This window comes from Chelon labrosus, assembly GCF_963514085.1.
Source record: "Chelon labrosus genome assembly, chromosome: 20".
NCBI classification, from domain to species: Eukaryota; Metazoa; Chordata; class Actinopteri; order Mugiliformes; family Mugilidae; genus Chelon; species Chelon labrosus.
Window position 1 is genome coordinate 21,214,143 of NC_140353.1, and position 22,405 is coordinate 21,236,547.

Below are 22,405 nucleotides of genomic sequence, written 5' to 3' on the forward strand. Positions count from 1 at the left end.
TATGTGGAGAAATGCAACATAACCAGTGGGTTGTTTCCGACTACAGTTCTAGTGTGTTTGTAAGAAATAGTCTGAGCTGTAGAGGACATATTCAAAAATGGTTGAACTGATGAGAGCCAATGAGTGATACACTATATTTGTATAGTGGGTATGACTTGTCATTCCCCAATTTAGGATGACAGAGGTTTTCTGTTTTTTTATCAATTAACTTTATAGGTAGAATTTACAGAAGGATTGTTTATTTGCACATCTGCCTGTATCTGTGTATCCTAAAGGTGTTTACTTCTTGATGCATGTTTCATAGATATTCCACCTCTTCCTGCCAGTGTTTGTGTTTTGGCACAAACAAAACACACTGTGACCTTCCTCATGATTATTCATATGGCGTACCTTGTCCTAATCATTGCAGGGCAACAAACTGCATGCTCCACTTTTACGTCCATGCTCACTGCAGGTTCCATTATTCATGTGCTTCAGCCAAAAAAAAAAAAAGAAAAAGAAAAAAAACACTAGATATTAATTTTTAGGTCTTCTCAAAGCCCAAGGTTTGCTGTTGAGGAAACTCTACGAATGAAAAAATGAAATATTAAGCAAGTCTGGAGGGAGGTGGGACTGTTGCTTGTGTGGGTAATTATTAGTTTTTTGGATCTCAGGTTTCAGAGGAGAAGGACTAAAATGAAAGTGGAAATTTTAATTGGCTTGTGTTGAGGATTATGAGATGGATTAGTTTTGACTCTATTACCTATGAAGTTAATCTCGTGTTACCAGGTCTCCATTAAGGGATTTTATAATATGTGGTTTCTCCTGTGACTAGAGTGTATTAGTTTGCCTGCAGACATGCAACGGTACCAGTACCTTTTTTACTCATTCTGTCTACAACACACACTGACTCCCTACACACTGTACATTACTTCACATCTCATCAAATGTGTGTTGTGTTTGGTGACAGGTGGAGGTGGAGGTTGGAATGACAGTGCTCCTGTCAGTCAGGGTGGCAGGCCGCTGATGCTAGGGGGCCAGGGAGGGCAAGCCTGTCAAAAGTTCTGGAAGACCCATGGCGGCTTTGGGGGCGGCGGGGGTGGATGTATGTCCGGTGGGGGTGGTGGAGGCTACAGAGGTTAGTCCAAGAAGATTTCCTTTTCTGTTTCTCTCAAAAGTGTAATAAATAAATGGCCAGGTATGAGCAAATGTACATCTTGTAGAACCATCTGTTTTTTATTCTGAATGTGACAGGGTGACAGATCAGGGATCAGACTGAATCCCAGAGACAGCTGCATGTCTTCTCCTATTAACTGCTCAATCAGCTGCTGATCACTTTGCCTTGCCTTTCCTCAAACACACTATCAAAACGGAACACCTCGCTGTGTCTTCTTTTACTTACTACACACTATTAGGTAGTGTGTTTGTGCTTAGAAATATAAATTATAAGGAATAATTTCAAGCTAGTAGGGTGGTAAGCAGAATGCAAATAACTGTTACATTAGAATTAAGTGGGACACTCATGAATGAAAAATGTGAAATGTAAAAATACAGATGACCATGGAACACAGTGAGTGGACAGAGTATGTACCTTATGATACATCAATCCAACCTTTGCACATTTGTGTTTCAGTCTAGATGATACGTGCACTTAGACATACTTTGTGTTCATTTGAGTTTTTGTCTTTATTGATCACGTTGATGTGTTTGCATGTTTTCATATTTCTAGGTGGGAACACTTCTTTAGATAACAATCCCAAACATGATGGTGATGATGGAACGTCCTTCTTCGGCCCAGAGGGAGTGCCCTTCCTCTACCCTCTGAAAGGTAATGTCATGTTTTAGAAGTAACGCGTCAGTAGTCAACACCAGTCCTGAACAAATCAGTATGCAGTACTGCAGCATTTGATATCTTTGTAGTGTAGGTACGAATTGATGTGTTTTGCACTTGACAGAATTTTATATATTTATTTGATTTTTTTGATGGTACATTTGGATTGCCTTCAAAAGTGTAAGGTTCCACAGCCCAAAAACACTGGCAGAGATAGGTACAGAAATTTGAGAATGGGTTTCTTCACACTATGATGTCAAAAATGTGTTTGTATATATGTACAGCATCAGTAGTTCCATAGAAGGTCAGAGACTGGAGTTCTGGTTTCCAGTTGTAGAGCAGAATATATTATTGATTAACATGCCTCCAGATGGAGAAGATGAACTGGCCAGTGATACCTGTTGATCCACCTCTGCTCTATTTTTCTTATACATATAAACCTGTCAAGTATTAAAAACAGTCTGACTGTGAACATTTCAGCTGTAGAGATAAGCTTGTTGACCATAAATCATCCAAGATTGCCTCACTCGGCTCTGCAGAAAAATAGAAAAGGGTGGAAATGGAAAATCGACACTGAAGTGGTTTTTAAAATTGTTTTGGGGCCCCATTTAGCTGTAATGGTTGTGATGCTGTCTGCTGAGGCAATGGCTCTTTCAACAAGTGTAGTTCTATATTTGTCATCAACGTTCTTCATATCCTCCTTAAAGAAGCTGTAAGTTAGGCAAGAATATATATTTTTTTCAAACTGTGCAGAATTCTTTAGTTTTCAAAAATAAAGGAAAAATAATATATATAATAAATATAACAGCTTCATTCCTCTCTATTTTTAACCATTACCATTTTCTCTCACAGCAGTTTTTCAATGTTTTTCCTAGCATTACGATCCAGTTATTATAACTGGAGTATAGTGCCCAGGTTACTAACTAATAGGGATGCAACAATACAGTTAGCCTACAGTTCAATACGTATCTAATTTTTTGGTCACGTTTTTTAAGTTGGGTTCTACCGGCCTTAGCTGTCAAAGAGTTTTTTTGGTTTTCTATTCTTTTCTTCACAGTCAAAACATGGTGGGCTTTGGTGCTTTTGTGGGGGGAAAAAAAAAAAGAAATTCTGACCTTAACCCTGGACATTGTTATCATTGGCTTTGCTTTCTTGACATTTGGGTTTGGAGTTTTGGAGTTGGAGCAATGTGCTCTTCACTTTTCAATCCAACATTCTTTATAGTGAACCGTCAACTCTCTTTTGGCTGTGAGGTCCAACTGTCTGTAGTGAGATCAAGCCTTTTGCTTGAACCAATTATTTTTCAATATCTTCGTGAGTTATTTCATGAGTTGACCCAAATTCACGTCTCACGTGGCAAATGATTTTGCAATGAACATCCCCACTAGTCTTTTTTTCTGAACAGTGAGGTATGTATGATGGGAGGCATCAGTGAGGGAACCTCACTTTTTGGCTTTTTGGATGAAGGTGTCACCTGCTCGATTGCCCTGCTTCCAGACGGTGATATGGGCGGGTGATGGCGAAGTAGACATCTGCAGTCTTGATAGAAGTATTTATATTTGAGTATGCAACACATCTAAAATGATGCTTGCAGACAGTCATTCTTTGTTTACCGTTTTCTTTTCCTTGCCATTACACTCAACGCAGAAACTTCAACGCCTCCATTCCACCCCTTGCCTTGTTGAAATAATGTGTGAAATCTGACACCAGTATTGTCGGCTTTAATGCATAGTGATTGGAAATTTATTCGCAGCGATGCTTTTACTCATTTCACCGAATGCACTCAGGCTCACAGAGACAATTCAGAGAAAAGGATAAATTGTGGACAGTTATGTACAAAACCATAGATACTGAATTGTGTATTGAAGTGTGTATTGAACCCTGGATGCTGTATCTGACAGAGCATCCCTTCTAACTAATGTACTTAGTACTAGTTATTTTTACCCAGCATCAGTAGTTTTGTAGCTTTACGATAAAGGAGATGATACCTTAAATGCCACATAATGGAGAATTCAGACATTGTTATACATTGTAGTCACATCTGTCTTTCTGAGGTTTACCATTGTAAACGTCTGCAACCAGTGCTGTAACTGTATTGATGAAAAGAGAGAATGACGTGATTAATACGCTGTTAATTACCCACATCATTGTAGCAATGTGCAAAACACTGTATTGTGTTGTACTGTCTGTAGTTTGATAACTTAAATAATATCTGAGTAAATATCAGGTTTGAGGCTTTGAGTTGTAATCACAAATGGTGACGCTAGCAATTTCCTTCCCAGCTTGAGCTGCTCCGGGAGATTTGCCAGCTCAAATAAAAGCAGTAGGTAGTGCAGGATAGCCCTGCTGTGTGCTCTGGAAGACCTAAAAGAGATCAAAAATCATTTCAGTGATGTTGACAGAGGAAACTGATTTGCGATACAAGTCCCTAATCCAGTGAATATAGACTGCGTGAAAACCTGCATGATACAGACACTGCTACACATTGTCTCAGTATGTGTATCAAGACAGTATGTAGGTTACTCAAGCTCCAATGAATCACACTGTATTTAGCTGTATGAAAGAGAAAATACAGTTCTTAATGTGTATTACAAGGGTCTAAGCATATAGAGAAACCTATTTAGCTTTGATCGTGGAGCAACACAAACAATTATTTCATTAAACGAAAGCACAAGTGAAGACGGGATATCTTGAAATAAAATTCAATAGAGAATCATCACCATCCCCACTCAAGCAGAAAAGTAACATGAAGGAGTACACAACACGACTGTGTCTAAAGCTCCACAACACACAGGATCACACCGACACATTAGTATGCAGACAGCAGCTGAACTCAAGACATTCTTCTTTGGGAACCTTGTTAGTGTTTCTGGGTTAGATTTATGTATTTGCACTTATAAAGCTGATAAGAGAATGATGAGAAAAAATAGATTCTGCAGATGAGCGCATTTGCTTTGCCTACTAAATAGTACAAGCTTCCACAGACAGTCCATAACTAATTCATGTTCGACTTCACTTTGTCCCTGTTTGCTGTAGTTTACAATTAGGAGAATTGGTTTCTTTAAGTCTTAATAAAATAAATGATGTCGTAAAATCTATTTCAACATATTTATGCCAGTAAGCTGTTAGGCCATGGAGGGCAGAGAGTCTGCAGATATTGTTAAAGCCAAAGACCACAGCAGATTGTTCTACTGATTAGCAAACTTTTGGTCTGAATCAGTAAATGAATCTATTTTGAGGTAACATTGGGCTGTAATGAAAACGTCTGCAAGCTCTTAACTCCCCATGCAACAAAGTAACAAAACCAGATTTCTATATCCTGTACGGGAGTTTGTACTGGTCAGGTGGGAAAGATTCGGTTATGCTTTGGTAATAAACCCAGTGACTATGAAGAGAATTCTTATGCCATGTCATGACATACCATACCCATACCTGAAAGCCTTTTACCTAGTCTTAGTTTACAGGTGTAAGCCTTTGGATGTGATTACATCAATTAACAATGCCTCTCCACTTCCTCCCATTGGGCAAACTGAGGCTAGAATTCTGGGGACACGGGTGACGTGTCCTTCCTCTAGACTCACTGCCGTTTGCATTTGGTTAATGAAGCGCTCTGCTCTATCTGCGCCTGCGTAACAAAGGAATGTTAGATTATACTTTATACTTTGCTAACTACTGATTGCCGACTGCTTATGTTCAAGTGTTGTTTCAGCTAGCTAGTTAATTACATTAATTCACTTGCAATCTCACAAAACAAAAGTTTATTGAACAAAAAAGCTGCAAAGATCGACATGCTTTGGCTTCACTTTTGAAGAGGTGTCATGCACTGAAACCAGGGGTTCAGTGCATGACAGGTTCACCTAATAATACCATTAAAATTTCACAATTATCAACCAAATCCAACAATCAAATTCAATAACTATACAAAAAGTAAAATAAATCATGTGAAACTATTTGTCTGTACTCAATGCTAAAAACATTATGAGCTGCATCCAGCCATGTACTTTGTAGCTTTTTGTGCACTGATGTGGTTTCATGTGGAGGACACAAACATTTTGACGACATGCCGTTAATATAAAGTTAATAAGAACATTAGAAAACACTTTCACTTGAATTCTGTGTCCACATCCAGGTGCAAGATTGAATATTTTTTTGTAACACACTAATTATCACTATCCACAACACTATTGTTTCCCCGCACTCAGACCTCTCGCAGCACTTGCTGCTGTAGTGCCACATTGTTGTTATTGTCATTTACATTTCTAGAACCCTTGACATGTACCATACCACATTAGTGGGTATACTATATGCTGTATGCAGATGGGGAGAAAAATAACCACGAAAGCATCATATATTCTTAAATTAGTGTAATTTCCCCTAAATGACATTTGTGAACTTTTGCTTATTCCACAATTTAGGAGACACCCTGAAGTGGTCTTCACTAACCATTAAATTATAGAAACCTCTACTCTATGTGCCCGTGTGTGTGTGTGTGTGTGTGTGTGTGTGTGTGTGTGTGTGTGTGTGTGTGTGTGTGTGTGGCTATAGCTATGGAGGGCGATGGTGAGGTGATCATCAGCCCAGTGCAGAACTGCAGTCACTGTGAGAGCGATGAATGCCACGAGACCAAGAACGGCATTGTCTGCTACTGTGATGAAGACCTCATCCTGGCAGAAGACGGAAAGACCTGCATCAACGCTACAGGTCTGACATATAATATTAGAGTAGTATATCCCCTGTAATGAAGAACTGTATTCTCTTTGTCTCGCTTCCACACAAATGCATGAAATAAATCCAAATGTAGAAATGAGTTGAGCTAAATTATACTGTACCTATAATAGAATGTGAGTCACAGAATAGACAATGAATTAATTTATAAAAGTAATTAAGCCTGGGAGGCTCTGTACTTTATTGAATCTTTATCTGAGAAAATGTTTTAATAGTATTTTAATCATTCATAATAATTATCAATACGTCGGATAAGATAACCTGTTAATGAAAATGGATATTATTATAGCCTGATTAGCTGTGTGGATTCCTGTTCTGTGATTTGTAATTTAACTCTGTGCTGCAGTCACAGAAAAGTTAATCATCTTAGCATGTCAAGGATTTAACACCAAGGGCTTCACATGGATACTGAGCCAGTGACATTATACAGTAGATTTTCAGTGTGTTTCATAAGGACCTTAATGAGCCTTACTTCATGCACCTGGTTTTACTCATTAGAACATCTCAACGCTGACTAAATATCAGTTATCAAAATGTGCAGTGTCTTGTTCCTGGGTTAAACTGTGACAAAGAGATGTAGAAAACTCTTGTGGACCTAGAATTGCCTCTTCAATTTGATTAGTAACCTCAGATGAATAATACATTTATGAATGTAGATCTGAAATAAATTAATATCGTAGAATGTCACTTTATAATTTCAAGCAAAATAACAGGGCTATTACCATCTCAATAATATCTTAATGACCTAGAATCTCTCCTTGCCTTATGATTTGCAAATCTGTTCTCAGTAATGACAAGCAGTAGATAATTCTATGTTGCTAGGTCATAAAAGGTCACACTCTCAATATGGTCTTTCTCAGTGTGCAGATTTGTTCCTCAGCTTAGACAAGTGAAATGAGATCTCTCCTCACTGCTGAAAAGGAATTGACATGCACCAGCCGTCTCTCCTGCTAAGCTCTGTTGTGTCATTGCTTTCACATCATTAATTAAGTTGGGGATCAGAGTGGAGAAGAGAATGTTAATACTCCTCTGGGGAAGGTAACAACTGTACAACACTGCCGTTTTCCCTTGTCTTGCAGAGGTGAATGCGCTGCCTCCACAGCCATCTCTCTCTCGCCTGGCGCTGGGTCTGTCTGTGGGCACCTCGGCCCTCATTGCTGCCCTGCTGCTGGCTGTGTCTGGAGTCATGATAAGTAAGTATCAGCATCCATCATGCTGTATTAAATGGTAGGAAAACAAATTGTTGGAAATGATTACACTATATATGTAATGCACTGATAACAACTGATAACATCAGTGTACATAGACGATTTCAGATATAGCCATGTTCTGTTCAATGAAAGTGTCTCATGCTTTGTTTTTGAATGTGGAACACTTGTCAATCACACAGTTAAAGGCCTTTTAACAATTACTCACATTAAACAAGTTACAGGGGAGTATTGGGTTTTGACGAGTGTACTCTCAGACTATGCTTCTAAATGTCTGGGAGGTTCCCGTTACATGAGTACTTGTTGTTTCTCCATCTGTCTTCTGTTGGCACCATAGACGCACATTCTCTCACTCTGAATCACACACACACAAAGTTCTCCAGAGTCTGGCCTGGCCCCTCTCAGACGGCTCTTAGCAGGTTGTTGTCAGAATGGAAAGTCAGCCTCTGGTCACCACAGACATCCGTCTGCGCGCCTGCTTTCAGGCTATTACAGCCAGACATATGCACTCATTGAGCCATCATCTCCTCCACACACACACCCACCCGCTCACTCTCACACTTGCAGACCGACGCATATATCCAGACTCCCACCTACACACATGCACGCACATTAGTAGACGAGGTATGGGACTACCACTGTGATGAATGAAAGGCACTAATGATGGATGACTGCTTAGCCGGCAGCTGACAGCACTCGTACATTAGACAGCACTTGGTAAATAAATAACTCGGCTACACACACATAAGCAAACACACACAAATAATTCTCCCTGCAACTAATATGTCTACTTTCCAGGTCGAGGCTTTGAACACTAAAAGATGTGAGGTTTTGTGTGTGGGTGTGTTAGAGAGAAACAAAAAGGTGTGTCTTCATACTGCTAGTTGTTCTACATGAGTGCATTCATATGAAATATTGAGAAAAAAGACGTAAGCTGTCTTGGTTTTGTGCTTTGCTGCTCTGTGCTTTTTTTTTATTGTTCATACAAAGTAGACAGGTTTGCATGTTTACTATGTTAACAGTTCAAATACATTCAAATGTTGAATGTCTCAGTCTAAAACGTGGTATAGACCAGTATTTTAGAAAGACACATATGGCATAAGATAGAAGGATCAATAATTCACAAAGAGGTTCAATTTCATAACGGCTGTACAAGCATGTAGTCTCTAGAGAAATAATAACTTTAAAAGCTTTCCCCTTTTGTGTGTTTTTGCTGCCAGCAATAATTTTCTACAAGAAGATGGGTTTAAGTGGAATATCTCGGTAAAAGAATGAAACTCCTCTTTCATTTTCATCTCACCAGTGTACAGGCGTAAACACACAGAGCTGCAGTCTATTCAGCTGGAGCTGCAGAGTCCAGACTGCAAGCTCAGTAAGCTGAGGGCTTCCACCATCATGACAGACTACAACCCCAACTACTGCTTCGCCGGCAAGACAGCGTCTGTCAACGACCTGAAGGAAGTGCCGAGACGAAACATTTCTCTTACCAGGTAAAACATTTACGACTCCAAAAACAACAGTCTTGTTAACTTGGCAGTCAGTTGAGCTGAAAACATCAAATGTGCAGTTACAGATTCAAGGATAGGAGTATTTAAACAAAGGTGGAAATGGCAACTCAACATGTTACCCTAATGATCTTGAAAAGCCACTTATAAAATTTGTTTAGATATGGTAGACTTATAAACGCAGCATGGTGTAAAGAGAAGCAGTTTAAATAAAGCCTAAAATAAGTATAAATTCTCACAACGTATGGAGTCAACTGCAGTGTTCCAAGCAGCTAAGAAATGATTATTGCAGGGATCTCTTCAATTTTTAATGCATCTTTCATGTGTTTATAGTTCACCAGTTTATCATTTTGTTTCTTAATCACTGGGATAAATTCTGTTTCTTCCAGAACTATGAAGGTTTTCAGATTATTACTCATCTAGATGCAAGTAATGGATCAATTGAAAAAGCTCCAAAAGGAAAAATCAGAACTATAAATTGGTGTTGAAGTTCTTACACTTTCACTTCTTCAACAGGATATCACCAGGAGAAAGCTATTTGCCTTAGAGCGCCTGAAAAACTGAATAACTGCTGTTCTGTTTAAAAGAAATCGCTCTTGTTGATATACTCCATGGCTCCTGAGCTCCACTGGTGATCATCAAGACGTGTTGAACTGCTGTTTGCTTCAAATGTCTTCAGTTTAGATAGAGTCCTGTGTGAAAGTTTCAGCTTAATGCTTAAAATGAATCTAGCTGTAAATAATAGATGTGCTTGTTTGTTTGCAGGGGTCTGGGTCACGGTGCTTTTGGTGAGGTCTATGAGGGTCTGGCAGTGGGGATACCAGGTGAACCAAGTCCACTGCAAGTGGCAGTTAAGGTGAGTCCTATCCCACCGTCTGAAACCGTTTTTGTTTTTGTTTTTCCACTGAATCCAGTGAGATTTATAGGTGCCTCAAAAGTAATTACACATCATTTATGTGCTACTTTTCTCTGGATGGGAAATCAGGATGTTGAAGATGAGCAGTTTTTATTTTCAGTTATATTTAGTATTTTTAATTGTGCATTTAAGGCCTTAGAACTAAAGTTCTGTATCACCTCTTCACTGCCAATTCACAGCCGTAGGCTTAACATACAAAATATAACTACAACCATAATTACAATGAGATTTGGTTTCCATTTACAATAGACGCTTCCTGAGGTTTGTTCTGAGCAAGATGAACTGGACTTCCTCATGGAGGCTCTAATCATCAGGTAACAGCCACTCAAACAGTTAACAAAATTCTGATCCAGTGTCAACAAAGCCGTTTCTGATACATGTTCCCTGCTGTGTTGCTGTCCCCACAGTAAGTTCAGCCACCAGAACATTGTGCGTTGTATAGGAGTGAGTCTGCAGGCCATGCCCAGGTTCATCCTGCTGGAGCTGATGACCGGAGGGGACCTCAAGACTTTCCTGAGGGAGACTAGACCCCGGCTGGTGAGACATTCTTCCATATCACACTCAAATGAATTAAGTATAGTTTGTCTCTGCATCGGTACCCCAATTTTGTTTGATATTGATCTTTTTTAGTGGTACAGCTTAAGTGTCACTGTTTGGACAGTGATGGTAAAATTGTAGCCACAATGAGCTAAAACTCACTATTACAGACAGAAAGACAAGGGCAGCTACAGACTGAGGTGATAAGTCTTTCCAGGTTCATCGCTACCAGCTTTTTATATCGTCATAGTGTTTTCATATTGCCGTTTGATTTGTCACATCACAACAGTCCAAGAAAGCAAGCAAAAAAAAAAAAAAAACATGGAGAGCTAAAATCCAGGTAGGCAAAAAGGGCTCAAAAATTAAACAAGGTCAAAACCAGGAATGTAGAAGATATGGTGCAGCAAACATAAATAAGCATACATCATGGGAATGAACACAAGTTTCTAACACAGACAGCCTGACAACTGAGCGAAAACACACGGACTAAATACACAAGGGAGTAATTAATTAACAAAACACTGGTAACAGAGAAAACAGACAAACAAAACAGGAAGTAAAACAAAGACATGTTGAGCAAAGTATCTCTTGCAAAATAAAACATGAAAAAAACATGAACCATGACAATACTAATGATAAAACCACTAATATCTCATGGTGGGTCTGTCGCTGCCTCTGCTTTGTGTGATCAGGAGCAGCCATCCAGCCTGACCATGGTGGACCTTCTCAACGTGGCCAGAGACATTGCCAAGGGCTGCCAGTATCTTGAGGAGAACCAGTTCATACACAGGTACTACATCAGATGGCTGCATATTTTGCAAATGCAAAAAGAACAGTGTGTTAGCAGAAATAAATGCAGTGCATGATTATGAAAGAGTATAATGTGTTCTGTAGTTTCACAGTCCTCTGACCTGAACTGATAAGAGAGAAAAACAAACAGTAAACTATTTACAGTACATATGGGCATGCATAACAGCTCATACATATGGAATGCAAATGTGCATTCAGCAAACAGAGTTGCCCTCATTTATCTGCTAACATCTACTAGAATTATGAAGTGAGCGTAGCTGTCCAAGCGTAACATATGGACTTTGCATGCCTTTTGCCTTTCTTATGATAGCAGAAAGGACAAGGGATGAGTTTAGTATCAGAGCAACCAGATGGGGTAGCCGGCTTGCCTTTTTACGGTCTGTATCCAAGGCACAGGAGTGTCCCTCTATATCCATATTCACAATGCTTGGTGAACCAGAAGATATGGCTGTTTAACAGCCTTCTGTAGAACCTGTTTTACAAAGATCTTCATCATGGAAGTCCATGAGGAATGTCAAGTACATGTTCAAACTAAGAAAGGTCAAACCTGATTCTCATATCATCATATCATATCAAGACAATTAAAGCAAATCCGCCTTCTTTGGGTTCCATGTATGACTGCCTAGCAATTGCCTAATAACAAACAAGGCCTATTAAACCTTGTTTGACCTAGCGTGGCTCAGTAAAGCTCCATGAATCCACCTAATGGCTGACTCTTCTCTGGAGCCTCGTGATCGTCTATACAACCTGATTTTCTGCCCTCAAACCTGTATTAAAATTCCCTCCTAACGCTGTCCTTGAGGCTAATATTAATTTTATGGAGGTGTGTTTACTTGGGCTTGGGTAAAGGGCAGGTGTATGAGGTAGGGCGGAGGAGTAGCTGCTACTCAGAAAACACAGCTCTTTCTAAGGGATTACTGGGTTGGATGATGAGTCGTGGTGTGCTCCAGCAGGTTAAATCACAGGGTTAAAGCTGTGTGAGAACTACTTAGGCTAGCTTTGTGTGTGTGAGTGTGCTTATTTTTGTGGAGGTATCTAGCCTCTTTTTGGTCAGTGGATCGTGCAGTGATGTTATACAGCATACTTTTATTTTACAACAGGCTTTACACTCCAAGTGGCAACCATCTGAAAAGAAGCACTGATGAGTTGGGTTGTTAAATGCAAGTGCAGGTGTTAAAATGGAATAATAACAGATTGTTCTGAAGGTGCTGCAATGAAATGGGTCTTTAAGCTGCAGTTAAAATTTACTGTAAATAAGGTCTACGGTATAAGGGTTGTTAATAGTGTTTTAATAACACTCACTCTCACATCACTGTGCTGCATGTACAATATATTTGTGTCCTTACTTTAAACCTTCAACTAGTAGTGTGTGACAACGCCTGCTCCATTTCAAGGCTCGTTCTTGCCTACAAGCAAAGCAAATCATTTCCATGAATTCTTCCAAGCTATTAAACAGGGACTTGGCTTTAACATCACACGAGAAAGTGTTTGTTTATGTGTGCCCTCCCACCTGCTCTTTAGAGTTACGCTATGATAGAAATGACTCAGTCTTGTTGAAGAAGCTGAGACGCCCCTAAATGGATTCATTGTTTCATTACTTAAACTTGAATAAAAATGTTGTGGTGTCATGACACAATTTAGGAAATTCTCTGTGGCTGGTTTTGATGTCAGAGAAGTAAATGGGTGCCCTAGACACTGTTGTGTTTTTCGCACTGAATTATTTAACATCAAATTTGAAGTAGTATTGTGAGGTTCTAAGTTGAATTGTGTAGAACATTTCTGGCATATTGAAACGGGCAGCCATGCACAGTGGAAGTCCCTGTCTTAAAAAGCCTTCAGTTTAAATCATTCAGAACCAATACTTTATCCTCATTGTGTCATTTCTCATCTCAGTTCATCAGAGTGTGGAGGGCCAACATCAAAACAGTGTTCTTCTGTCTGCACCCTCACAGAGCTGAATGCTGCGTTTTCTATCACTGCTTCATTTCCAGCATTCCCATGTCTCATGATCTAGTCTGAGCACAGTGTCACATGATGTTATTCTGATGTTAAATTCTGGCTATTTATTGGCCTTAGTGTGCAGTTGTCTGGAGTGTGATGAGGAACAGTGTGCTCACAATGTCACTTCTACAGATGTTAAGGAAGTTTAATGCCTGGGGAGCAGAATACAGTGTGTGGGCTCCATTTCCTTTTCCCCAGACAGGAGTAGAGTACGCTTTATGAGCTACTGTATTTTCCTCAAAGAATAACCAACGCAGTGCAGTGTAAATATGAATTCTGTCCTCTAACCCACTCCGCCTGAAGATACTGTGGAACATTTCAATATTTCCTCTGGATGCACCATGTGGACAGAATCATAGAGAAAAGAAACTAAACTTTGCCACATTGCCCAGGGCAGCTCCAGCAAAGGAGTGTCTGTAGGGTTTTCATACGTGGAGCTCTCTTATAGATGCAAATGTATGAAAAAAATAAACTACTGCAGAGATAAGACATAAGGCCAGCTGTTTGAATGTCAATGTATGGCGCATTCAGCTCTTATACCTCTTATCCCTCTACACTATTTCCACTGAATATTAAAACATCAAACCATATTTCAGACCATTCTTATGAGTTACTGTGTTCTAATAAAGCCCATGTAAGTAAACACTGTGCGTGTTCTCTTCTTTCAGGGACATTGCAGCTCGGAATTGCCTCCTGACCTGCAAAGGGCCGGGCCGTGTGGCCAAGATTGGGGATTTTGGAATGGCCCGAGACATTTACAGGTACAGTTTCAGGCAAGAACACCTTTCCTCGGGTTATCAAGCTCAGTTGAATTAGAACAATAGAGTCAAAATGTGCCTAAGAACATGTAAAGATGCAGCTTAGACATATGACCAATAAATATCTATGTATGTCGGCACACTGGGGACAGTAACACTGCATCAGGCCAACATTTTTCTGGCGAATATGCAAAGACACAAACAATATCAGATATGATATTCTAAGTGTTAAAGATTAGCTTAGCAGCAGACTTTTAATAGCTTCTCTGGTGTGTAATTTCTGTTTCGACTGACAACTATACTAAATGTGCTTTGTTGCATCTGTAATTACACCTCACCAGTGATGTGCTGGTGTACTGACATTACATGGAGAGAGTATGTCAAACTGAGAATCCCCAGCAGAGAAGACGTTTCAAGATTTTCTTTAATATACTCTTACAGGGGGCGGCACAGTGGCATGGTTCTCTCCGGGTACTGCGTTAATTGGTTAATTTGTGATTTTAAATTGGCCGTAGGTGTACATGTGAGTGTGTGAATCAACGTATGTTATTTAGAGCTTTTAGAATAATGACCTGTGCAGGTATTAGATTATGTTGTGTTTCCTTAAACAACACACAAGAGTAAAGGCAGGCCAGAGGAAAGCTGGACATGTTTGCAGCTGTCAGTTTATGAGGATGATACAGATACAGTTATTTGCAAACCTCCTGATACAGATACTGCACAAACTGTGTATTTTCTTATTGAATGTTTAACCATGCTTACAGAGAGACACGTTATACGATTTAAGCTGCTTCATTGAGATTACCAGCTCCATTTTAAAAACGTTTTTCTTCCCGTGTGATTGTAAGAAGCATATGGCACTCGTCATGGAGACATTTAAACTGCTCACACTGTTGTACTGCTGCCTTCTTTTAATCTACATCAATTCATCTGCGGCCCCAACAGCGTCTCATTACTCTTAGCCTGCTCTTAATGTAGCTACCATTATTTCATGCGACATCACTTAAATGAATGCACAATCCAGCAGGGAAATCTCCCAAGCCTTTCATCTGGTAAGAAATAAGAGCAGGGGAGATATGTCACAACGTTCAGCTATATCAACGCAGCACTTTCTAATCATCCAATAGAAAGTCGCACTAGAGCAAAGTCACACTCAAAGCATCCGGAAAAGGCTGTTGCACAATATCCCTGGGGAGCCACATTACCAACGCTTGATTTAATTGCTGATGTCAGTTTTTCAGGTGCCTCGCTGCGATTTAGTTTTTATCTCTCAGCCTAGAGCCGTGGTGCCAAGATTTTTTTATTATATTGTTATTAAGTTCAGAGGGAGGGGTGGTTGTTTTGCACACAATGCCACAAGCTGCTGGTGTGTTATTTTTGCCGTTTCATGATGTGGCCCTACTGCTATGTGACAAGGGACACAGAGTCTTTTTGAGGCAGTCACAGGGGACAGGTGGCCCAGTGAGGGGCCAGGACAAGGCTTAATGTCAGCTTTTTATATTCTGTTCCGAGAGCCACAGGCGCACTTGCACATGCTATTCCATACCCTTCCTCTCACACACTGATTGACTCACGGAGTTCACATGCGTGCTCACACACCAGTGATGTGGTTCTAAATAAAAAGCTGGCTAAACAATAGCTGCCAGACAGTAATCATCCTAAGGTAAACAGCTGCCACTGTGAAGAGAAATCTGCTGAGCTGCTCGGAGAGAAATGTTTTTAAATGACCAAATATTCACAGGAGCTAGTCACAGTGGTTGTGTAGCTGGCTTTATGGTTGTATTTTTTAATACCAGCCTGGTGTGCACACATGCAGACACACACAATAACGACATAACAAAGGCATTCAGCTTAACAGACACAAGTATCAGACTACACCATTGTGTGCTCAGGTGCCTGTACTATCTTACTTTCCATTCACAGTCTGCTCTGTGCTTCTGTCTCTCGCTGTTTTCCCTTTAATACTTCTCTATCTTGCAAAGACACACAAAAACACACACGTATAAAGCACCTTCATCTGAGCTATAGATTTCCTGAGACTGTATTTAAGCCTCCCTAATCTGCAGCTCAGCTTTCAGACCGTGTTGGTGGTGTTAGGAGTAGAAATAAATATGTCCATAAACCCAGTGCTAAAAAAAAAAAATGGTCGATCCACTGATAGGGGGATTATCGTTCTTATCTTGAACGTTTTACCATCACTCTTTTCAAAATATAACTCTGATGGGCAGATAACAGACTGAAAAGAGATATCCAAAAGTTTACGTTCAGGTCATTTATTTTCAAAAATGTGTTTCACTTCACAGCTGTCAGGTCAGAAAAAAGACAGCTGCAACAGATCTAAATGCATCTTTATCAGGAGGGACAGGAACATTAGAGGGATCAAGAGGAGCAGGGGCACACCATGAAAGCTGGATCAAACCTGTAACTGTGGGCCTAAACATGGGGGTGGTAATAATTCCCACCACTGACTGCGACATGTTATTTTAAGTGATAAAATAACTTGATGCAGGTTGGGTGTGTATCTGTGTGACTGCCTCACAGTAGTTCTCAGCTGATCTGTCAAGCAAACAGACTCCGCTTCATTGACTGTGCGTAATTTGCCCTAAAAGGTAACTTTATGCCAGTAGTTTGAAAACTTTTAAGTATTTTCTGTGACTGCATACCATCTATATTCATCATATTCATCTCCACTCACTGCTCCCCTGAAGACACACAGCTGTAGCTCTGCGTTAAAGGAAATGATGAGTGCTGGCTCTTGTTATTTGCCTTGAGTTCATAGTGTGAGAAATCCAGTCGTCTATTCTTCTAACGTTCTCACTTGAATTTCTAATGAAAGAAACCTCCTTCTCCTTCTAGTGACTATCACACCGAAAACCTGGTTGGAGATACTAATAAACATTGCAATTATTTTTTCACGTAATGACAGAGGCTGGAGCTCGGCTGCAGCTTTTGAACGCTGCCAAAATACTGCATGTCTTATTATGTCTGTTTCAGCCTCTTGGCTCTAGTTGGATAGTATTTTTGGATTCAATTTTACACATCACTTTCAAGACATTCAGTACTCTGGCTGTTAACAGAAGTTCGAACATTTCTGCCCCAGGTGAGCAACAGCACAGCTTGAAACCCTCCTCAAACTAAAAACAAAATGTGATGGGCCGTGCATCCCGAGAACCTCAGGCTGCCAAGACCTCATCCTTTCTTTGCCTGCTATCCCATATTCCAGCCAAGCTACAATTGCCTTTTTCGTCTTTGATGTTTTTGTGATTCCGTTCTTGTCTCTATTTATTTTTTTACTTGTCCAGGGAACACCAACTGAGCTCTTTCCTCCTGCTGCCTCACTCACACCTGGGAGCTGCCCACTGTAATTACTATTCCATCCTGTGCAGCCACGTGCAGCTCCAGCAGAGCAGCTGGTGCTTCACTCACTTGTTTTGTTGAGATAGACTGTTACTGCTACTCCTTCGTTTTCCAAAAGCCCCGAGGATTTGGACCGGCAACCACGCAGCCACACTGTCCTATTTATTATCAAGCACTTGTCATGTTTACAAACAAGAGCTTAGGGAATAAATTGACATTTTCATGACAGAATTACTGGGGGCAAACAGATCTGCTCCTCTCTAGCAGCAAACTGTGCCAAATCAAGTTCCTTTTCCCACACTACTTCACTCTGATCCTATTTTATTTTTTATTTTTTTTGAGGACACCTTGGACAAGGGGCTTGAGTGGTACACACTTCACATGTGTCCTCACCTCGTGCCTCAAGCAGGGCGAGATGAACAAGGCGGTGACCTCTATCGTCACCCAAAATCAGATAGAGTTGACATCAGATCATTTCTCGACCGACGCAAAGCACAGGACAGCATTAAAAAAGTCTCCGACGGGGCTCGGCCAGGCCAAATACCTCCCTCCTCTGAGGGTGAGATAAGGAGTTCTTAGAGGACCTCTCACACCAACATGTTAGGGAGCTGAAAATGCGACTGGATCAGAGTGCTGATACAGACGCTGACAAACGGTGAATTAATTGCTGGATCTGAGAATTTTTCGTCTTTTTTCACACTCTGCTTCTGAGGACAGTGGTGTTGCTATGGCGATGGTGCTGAAAACTTCAGATGCTGTTTTTTATTTACGAGTGTATGTGTGTGTGTGTGTGTACAGGGCGAGCTATTACAGAAAGGGTGGGCGTGCCATGCTGCCGGTGAAATGGATGCCGCCTGAAGCCTTCATGGAGGGAATCTTCACATCTAAAACAGACACGTGGTGAGGATCCTGCACACTTTCTCCCTAAGTGACCTCAGTGACGACAAAGCTCAGCCTCACTGTGACTTCACCGCCTAAATGTCTGACTGAGACTGCTGTCCCAGCCTGTGTGCCTTTAGGTTTTTCACCTTCCTCTGTCCTTAAATGCATTAGATCCCTACTGATTTGCTTTTAATTCCTTGTCTTGTTCCTGTCATACTTGTCCTCTCCTCTCATCCCCTCCCGCTTCAGCTGCGATGATGCCTATTATTCATGACTTGACTGTCCTCAGTCTCACCCTTTTCTCCCCCTGTGGCTAATCTTTCCTCTCATCATCTGCCTCTCACAGGTCCTTTGGGGTTCTGCTGTGGGAGATCTTCTCGCTGGGCTACATGCCGTATCCAAGTCGCAGTAACCAAGAAGTGTTGGAGTTTGTAACCAACGGTGGGAGAATGGACCCGCCTAAAAACTGTCCTGGACCAGTGTAAGTGGAGATCCATCTGACCACGACGAATCCCATGTGGTCTAATTAAGCTTCAAATGAACATGGAGGAGGATGGCTGCTCAGTGGTACATGATGCTCATCCATACTAAACACACACAGAGGCAGGCGTGTAAACGAGCCGTGACCCAGAAGACGTCAGAAGACTTTAAAAGGAGGCTGTGCCCGTGTTGATATGGAAACCACACAAACACCTTTCTTTCATGTTTGCCTTCCAATTTGGAGGAAGTCTTGAGGAGCAGATAGGAGCAAATCCCATCTTCTATTTCTCACTCTTTGATATAGCGCCTCTCATGTGAACTCTATTATGTAGTAAATATAGACAGACGCACTCTGATTTTCTCTCTCTTTCTGTCATAGACACGTTGTGGCCCCACTTTGGCCTCTGAGCTCACAGCTTTGTCCTTCACACCTGTTAGTCGCCCGGCTTTGCAGATTACTCTCCGTAACATTTTGCAGCCTGCGTTGCATGTACATAACATAATAAATAATTAACATTGGATAATGAAATCAGCACTGGGATCAGATAAGCATTCAAAGCCATGACTGTGGATTTAACCAGACCTAGTTGCTCCTAATATCTGCATCTTCCATTTAACAATCACTTAAACTGGTGGGAGGTTACACTTTAATTCTGCACGATACAATCAAAGTAGCTATTAGGAGTGTTTTGTGAAGACATTTATCTGCCATTTGTTAAATCAGCAGGGAGCACAGTCTCTGCTTCTCTACAGCTGCACAGAGTGGGAGGAAATGTCATTGTTAAGTATCATTCTGTTGTGTATCTGTAGGTACCGTATAATGACTCAGAGTTGGCAGCATCAGCCTGAAGACAGGCCTAACTTCTCTACCATCCTGGAGAGAATTGACTACTGCCTACAGGTAACTGAACACTGTGACACCCATGTAGATGTGGATTAGGGCTGAACAGTTTGAGGTTTGAACTATTTCTTTATTTGAACTGTAATCATTTTCTATTAAGTCCAAGGCTGTGATTGTCTGTAAAGGTTTACACGAGATACGTTTTAACAAAAGCGCACTGCATTTCCAGAGGAAAGGAGTCGGGCATAGTGATAGAGCTGCTTCTTATCTCATCTCCTGGTTTTAGGACCCTGATGTGGTGACCATGCCCTTGCCTGTTGAATATGGACCTGTTCCTGAGGAGGAGGAACGTGCACCCACGCGCCCTGATGATAACTCCGCTCCAACTGTGCTGGTGAATGCCCAGGTGCCTGATGGAGAGGCTCCACAGCCGCCTCCATCCTACCCTTCAGAAGAGAACCAGAGAGGAGGGGAGCACACCGTCATAACTAGCACAGCATCGGAGGCCAAAGCACAGACATCACCTCAGCCCCAGCCATATCTCCACCAGCACCAGCAGCCTCACACGCTGACCTCCATTGCCATGACCACCTCTAACACGATCACCTCCATTGCCCCCTCTACACTCACTGCCAAGGGATCCCATGTCACCGCCCAGCCCAGCACAGAGGGGGGCCACATTAACCTGGCTTTCGCCCAGGGCCACCCACCAGAGAAAGAGGGCCACAACGGGAAGAACACCAGTCTGTGGAATCCCACATATGGCTCATGGTTCCTGCAGCAGCAACAGAGGAAGCAGCAGCAGCAGCAGCAGCAGCAGCAGCAGAGGCAGGGAGGGGTGGGGGGAGGAGGGGGCAGCAGTGGCAGGGTGCCTGGTGAGGGGCAGGAGCACGTGGGCCGGACGGTGGCTGAGGTGGCGGGGGCACTCGGCCTCCAGCACCAGCACAAGCAGTACCAGCATCAGCTGCAGCAGCAGCACCAACTCCAGCTGCTGCACCATCAGCATCAGCAGCCGGGTCTTTGCAGGCCGCTGTTACCCCCACCACCCCCTCCAGCTGCCCAGTCACCTCTGCTTTTAGATTCAGCTGCCTTGCCTCCAGTACCCCTCTACAGACTGAGACGATTCCCTTGTGGGAACATTGGCTACGGCTACCAGGAGCAAGGCCTGCCCATGGAGGCCACCCACGCTAACAACCCCCCTCCTCCGCCCCTTCCACCCCAGCAGGGCACCCCCATGCCCTCCTCTGCAGCCCACCAGAGGGTGACCTCCATTCCCACTTCTGTGTCCCTGAGTCGGTCAGGTATGTCAGAGGACAACCGTCCACTGCTAGTTACCATGGGGACAGTGCAGGACCCGAGGCTGCCCAGGATGGAGGGCCACAATGCCACCGTACTTTAGCCCCAATGCCCACACTGCTGGTCTCTTTTCAGGCCCTGTCTGTGGAGACAAGAAACACTGTGCCAGGACAGAGACCATTTTTCACCACTCCTACTGTCCCACCATTTTGGTTTCTTCCTCTTGTTCAGAAATCATGGAGGTGTGTTAAAATTCCCTTCGGATGGTAAAGCACATCAGAGAACTATTCACCTTTGGGAAGCCAAATGTAGAGTAAAGGCTAGTTTTAACAGTTTAAAGATGTATTTTTCCAACGCTGGAAGGATCAGGACTGACTGAAGGAAACTGAGTGAGAGAGGATCACCTGCAGACAACAGCAAGACGTTTCACGTGTTTGTGACGGGGAGCACCCTGGACATAAGATGAACTTGTTGTCTTTCAGAAAGGACTAATAGAGGATTAAATCTCCATATTTTGGCAGACTGACACACAGACTCTGGTGAGCGGTTTGACTGTAGCAACAACAAAACTGTCTACAGCTGCCAGCCACAGTCCTCTTTATCCTTTTGGAGGAAAAAAAAAACAAACAAAAAAACAAACAGTGTGGTAAATAACTTGTATCAGACTATTTTTCAAAAATATCACAGAATTAGACACTGGCTTACCAGAGACATTTATACAAAAAAAAATAAAAATACTGGGAGAAATGTGTTTGTTGATGTTTGCTTGCCTGCTTGTTTATTTATTCATTTGTTTATTTATTATTTGGAAGTGGCTGTATAAATTATTAATGAGCATCCGTCTTCAAGTCCAAACAGATTCATTTTACATCAACTTTAGTTCTTAAAGCTGCAGGAATTTATTTTCAGCCATATCCAAAAAAAATAAAAGAGAGAGTGAAGAATCTCAAAACATGGCACCTCTAAGTATCCTATATATCTGGGTGTTACCATGGCACAGACGTCTTTTTAAGGTGGAATAGATGGATACCCCGTGCACTGAGGCTTATGGCTTATTTGACATTATTATTTGAACGGATTGGAGACCAGCCACTTCAGCAACATTTAGGAGTTCAGCTTTGTGTCGTTGCTAAAGGTTTGAAGTAAGTCGTTGCCCCTGGTCTTATTGAAATCACTACACTTTGATCTCTGCTTTTGTTCACAACCAACATTGTGTTGAACGAGTGCTTTAAGACAGTGAAGCTGGGGCTTTTCTTTACTCATGGCTTTTCCCCGCAAC

The 22,405-nt window shown here is 41.7% G+C and overlaps 1 protein-coding gene across 1 annotated transcript in view; it reads left to right on the plus strand.

The window, feature by feature from the left end:
• The window catches only part of alk (ALK receptor tyrosine kinase), a gene marked incomplete at its 5' end in the record, with an annotated part of 329,164 nt that extends 307,206 nt beyond the window's left edge, over window positions 1-21,958 (plus strand). Inside the window, 14 exons of the mRNA XM_084569391.1 lie at window positions 950-1,117; window positions 1,709-1,807; window positions 6,356-6,511; window positions 7,615-7,728; window positions 9,047-9,233; window positions 10,014-10,104; window positions 10,414-10,478; window positions 10,572-10,701; window positions 11,394-11,491; window positions 14,181-14,273; window positions 18,426-18,527; window positions 18,856-18,990; window positions 19,800-19,890; window positions 20,117-21,958. Of these exons, the coding sequence (XP_084425517.1) occupies window positions 950-1,117; window positions 1,709-1,807; window positions 6,356-6,511; window positions 7,615-7,728; window positions 9,047-9,233; window positions 10,014-10,104; window positions 10,414-10,478; window positions 10,572-10,701; window positions 11,394-11,491; window positions 14,181-14,273; window positions 18,426-18,527; window positions 18,856-18,990; window positions 19,800-19,890; window positions 20,117-21,229 (2,642 nt within the window). The 3' untranslated portion in view covers window positions 21,230-21,958. The remainder of the gene's footprint in view (window positions 1-949; window positions 1,118-1,708; window positions 1,808-6,355; window positions 6,512-7,614; window positions 7,729-9,046; window positions 9,234-10,013; window positions 10,105-10,413; window positions 10,479-10,571; window positions 10,702-11,393; window positions 11,492-14,180; window positions 14,274-18,425; window positions 18,528-18,855; window positions 18,991-19,799; window positions 19,891-20,116) is intronic.
• Between the last annotated feature and the right edge of the window lie 447 nt (window positions 21,959-22,405).